The 4360-nt window shown below is 37.0% G+C and overlaps 1 protein-coding gene across 1 annotated transcript in view; it reads right to left on the reverse strand.

Moving 5' to 3' along the window:
* The window catches only part of LOC102812756 (EF-hand calcium-binding domain-containing protein 1-like), a 39287-nt gene that overhangs the window by 16703 nt on the left and 18224 nt on the right, over positions 1–4360 (reverse strand). The window contains exons 3-5 of the mRNA XM_006860084.1: positions 2780–2884; positions 1797–1948; positions 1423–1527 (exon numbers count right to left, since the gene is read on the reverse strand). Of these exons, the coding sequence (XP_006860146.1) occupies positions 1423–1527; positions 1797–1948; positions 2780–2884 (362 nt within the window). The remainder of the gene's footprint in view (positions 1–1422; positions 1528–1796; positions 1949–2779; positions 2885–4360) is intronic.

A 4360-nucleotide genomic window follows, 5' to 3' on the forward strand; every position in this document is an offset into this window, starting at 1 on the left:
TCAGTGTTTCCTTCTGCTGTGGTCGGCACCAACTCAATGGCACCTAACAACAACAACATATATCTAAACTAGTGACAACTGACCGTGGGTAATTGGCAGGTGAAGAGTCATGTTCAGGATCTGTTTTAAAGGAGAAGTAGGTACCACTAAAAGAGAGAAATTTAGGACTTGTTGGTTTCGACTGAACACCACAATGCATGGGATTTCATTTATTGATACAAGAAAGGCACAGATAGAAGAAGCAGGATTGGGGAAAACTAAGAGTGTGTTTGAGACATCTCAGTGGACATGTTGCATAGGCTGCTGGGCACTCAGTTGAAAACCCAAATCACACACATTGCCATCAACTTGATTCTGACTCACAGTGATCCTCTAGGACAGACTAGAGGATTTCCAAGGCTGTAAGGAGCTCTGGTAGCGTAGTGGTTACGAATCAGGCTGCGAACCACAAGGTCAGCAGTTCAAAACTACCAGTTGTTCTGTGGGAGAAAGATGAGGATTTCTGCTTCCATAAAGATGTATAGCTTCATAACCCCTGTACAGGGTCACTATAAGTTGGAACCAACTCCACAACACATAACCATCACCACCTATCTTTACAGTAGCAAACTGCCATCTCTTTCTCCTGATAAGAGCTTGGTGGGTGCAAAGTACCAATTTTTGGTTAACAACAAATTAGTTCACATGCCAATAATATTTATATATCACATCATTCTACCTGCTTAAAATCATTCAATGAATTCTCATCAACTTCATGACTAAATCCAAGCTCCAAGTTGCACAGAACTGTGTATGTCCAAGCCTCATCACCAACTGCAACCCAAACTGACTGCTCTTCTAATAGAGATTAATTGCCATGTATTAAAACTCATTGTTTCTTAAAGAAGCTCTGGTAGCATAATGGTTACAAGTTGGGCTGCAAACCTCAAGGTCAGCAGTTCAATACTACCAACTGTTTCACAGGAGAAAGATGAGGCTTTCTACTCCCATAAAGGTTTACAGTCTCAGAAACCTATCCAGGGTCGCTATGAGTCTGAACTGAATCCATGGCACTTGACAACAACAAGAACAACTGTTTCTTGGAGTTCTGGTGTAGTGCTGTAGAATAAGCAATGGTGATTCAAACCGACCAGCTTCTCCTCAGAAACTCTATACAGGGTGATATAAGTTGGTACCAATTCAACAGCATTTAGCAACAATTGTTTCTTACATGCATAAGTGATTTAATGAATGGGGGAAAAAGCAAAGGAGTATACTAGTACTATGAGAAGAATACGTAGGTTTTTATCAAATTGATAAATTTAAAAGCAATTCTCTCTGGGTGAACTTTACTTATCCGATTACCACTAATCAGCCAGTAAGTCCTGGTTGTTTGTCTTAGTTTATGTTTTGGTCATGGTTTAGTACAAGTACTATTGTTACCTTTGGATCAGGTAAGCATGGTCCAAAAGCTTCCAACAGAAGAGTCTCTTCTCTCACAGCTTGTTCATAGTCCGCAAAAGACAGCTTCCCATCATGATCATAGTCCTGGGCAGGGAGAGTCACATACTAGTAAATATATTAAAAAGGACTCACCTGCAAATAAATAAGGAGTTAATAGAAGAAAGAAGATAGTGAACTAAGAGGTTAAGTAGGGAAATTGAAATCACTTTTAATATTATATATAATCAAGGAACACCATTCAAATATTCCATTCACTAAGCAGGAATATGATGGTTGTCCCAATTTTATTTCTTATTTCTTTCCTATATCTGGCCTATCAATTTCAATAAAAACCCTAATTTGTACATATTTACCATTTTCTTTAGTGTTATTTCAACCAAATCTTTTATCCCCTCATCAGGATCCTCTTCAGATGGCTGTTTCAGCAGGCTATTCTTCAACATGTGAAACATTTCCTCCTTTGAAATAAATCCATCACCATTCAAATCAAACACGTCAAAGCAATCTAAAAAAAAAAGAAAAAAAAGACAAATTATAAATATGATACGATTACTAAGGTAACATTTGCCCTGATAAAGTTTTCAAAGCCAAAAACTATATTGCTGATGCTTTTATCATACCCATGGGATTTAGTGCAAGCTGACTTCCACAGTAAGAAATTTAGATACACTTTTTGTTGTTGTTAAGTACCACTGAGTTGGTTCCAACTCATGGCAACCCATATGGAGTTTCGGAGGAACCGCTGGTGGCTTGAACTGCTCATCTTTCAGTCAGCAGTCCAGTGCTTATCCTACAGCACCACACCAGGGCTCCGATGTACTAGTGGAATATATTCAACAATTTGCTAAGTATGTTTTCTTAACTCAACTATGAAAAAGTGAAAAACAATAATGTGGACATTTTCATCTGGAAACCCTAAGGAAAGTGATTAGAGCAGGACTCTTAAACAGAGTTTATCAAAATTAATAATTCATTAAGGCTGAGCACTTGAATCTATATTCTCGGAATGTGTAATCACAATTCAAGTACAGGAATATATTAAATGGTTAATACTTAAAAACTTATCTACATAATTAGCATGTGTGGTATATGCCTGTGTCATCTTGCTAGGCTTGGACTCCTCCTCAGAACCTCCTGGCTTTCCTTTTTCACTAGTTTTTATTCATCCTTTATCAATGATTTGAATTCATTCTGTACAAGAGATACATAACGGGCATTAAAATAAACAAACAAACTCACCCAGCTCATTAGATGACTTAAATACTTAAGATATGGTAACCATGATGTAAAAACACAAAATCAGTCTTGGAAAGGGGGATATAACCTGAAATCTTACATTTCATTTTTTCTTCCAAAGACCCTCGAAGAAACAGTGATAATCCGTTAATCCACTCTGCTACATTGACCCAGCCATCGTTATCTTTATCAAAACCTCGGAACACTAGTGAGAGAGAGGCGTGATGTCACACTTGTGATGCATTTTCACTCTCCACAATAGACCTACACTTTCTTCGTTCTTCAGAATCTAGAGAAAACTTCAGGATCACATGGTCCAAAGTCTTTATTTGACAAATGAGGAAACAAAAGCATCATAATATCTGAAAATGATTCTATTCTAAACATTCACATTGCATCTACATATTTTGTGGGACCAAAGAAAATGTGAATATTCAAATATATTACAGGTATACCTTATTTTATTGTGCTTCAAAGACACTGTATTTTCTAAATTGTAGGTTTGTGATAATATCAAACATCAAGCAAGCCAAACTGACTCAAGTTTTCCCAACTGCATGTGCATAATTTGTGTCTCTGAATCACATTTGGTAATTCTAACAATATTTCAAACTTTCTCACAAGACTACTGCACACTTAATAGGTTACTGTATAGTGTAAAGATAACTTTTATATGTACTCAGAAACTAGAAAATTCGTATGACTCACTTTATTTTGATATTTGCTTTACAGTGGTGGTCTGGAAATGAACTCCCAATATCTCTGTGGTATGATTGTAGTAATTAACTATATAAATAAATTAACAGCAATGTTAGTTAATATAAAATATATACTTTTATTTTGGTATTTGAAAAATAATGCTATAACAGATTTTAGTAATTATTTAAAAACTTTCTATGGTTACAGAATTATCCTTTAAAATCCATTACAATTACTATTATATTACTGTTGTTATTGTTAAGTGCCATCAAGTTGGTTCTGACCCATAGCGACCCTGTACAGGGTTTCTGAGGAGCAGCTGGTGAGCCTGAACCACCGACCTTGTGGTTCAAAGTGACTTTGCAGTCTAGCACATTAACTCACAGCCAAATATACTTGCTCTGGTAGCGTAATGGTTATGAGTTGGGCTGTGTGTATGTTGTTTATGCTAAATGCTGTTGAGTCAGTTCCGACTCATAGCGACCTTGTATAGGGTTGCCAAGGAGCAGCTGTTGATTTTGAACTGCTGACCTTATGGTTCAAATTAACCTTGTGGTCCAGTGCATTATTCTGCAGTGCCACACCGAGTTGTCTATATATATGTATATATGTATGGAGCTCTGATAGAGTAGTGGTTATGAATTGGGCTGCTAATCTCAAGGTCTGCAGTTCAAAACTAGCAGCTGTTATGCGGAAGAAAGATGAGGCTTTCTTTTTATCCTTTCCAAGGATAGCCTTGGAAACCATGTGAAGGTCACTATGAGTTGGAACTGACTCAACAGCATTTAATACAAACAACATACACACACAGCTCATTAGTACTTATCAACAACAACATACATATGGTGGTGATGTGCTGTGGAGTCAGTTCTGACTCATAGCAACCCTAGCAGAAAGCCTCAACTTTCTCCTGCAGAACAACTGATAATTTCAAACTTCCCAACAGAACATGGGAACACTGAATGGTTTAAAATTAAGAAAG

The sequence above is a fragment of the Chrysochloris asiatica genome, unplaced genomic scaffold (genome assembly GCF_000296735.1).
Source record: "Chrysochloris asiatica unplaced genomic scaffold, ChrAsi1.0 scaffold00036, whole genome shotgun sequence".
Classification (NCBI taxonomy): Eukaryota; Metazoa; Chordata; class Mammalia; order Afrosoricida; family Chrysochloridae; genus Chrysochloris; species Chrysochloris asiatica.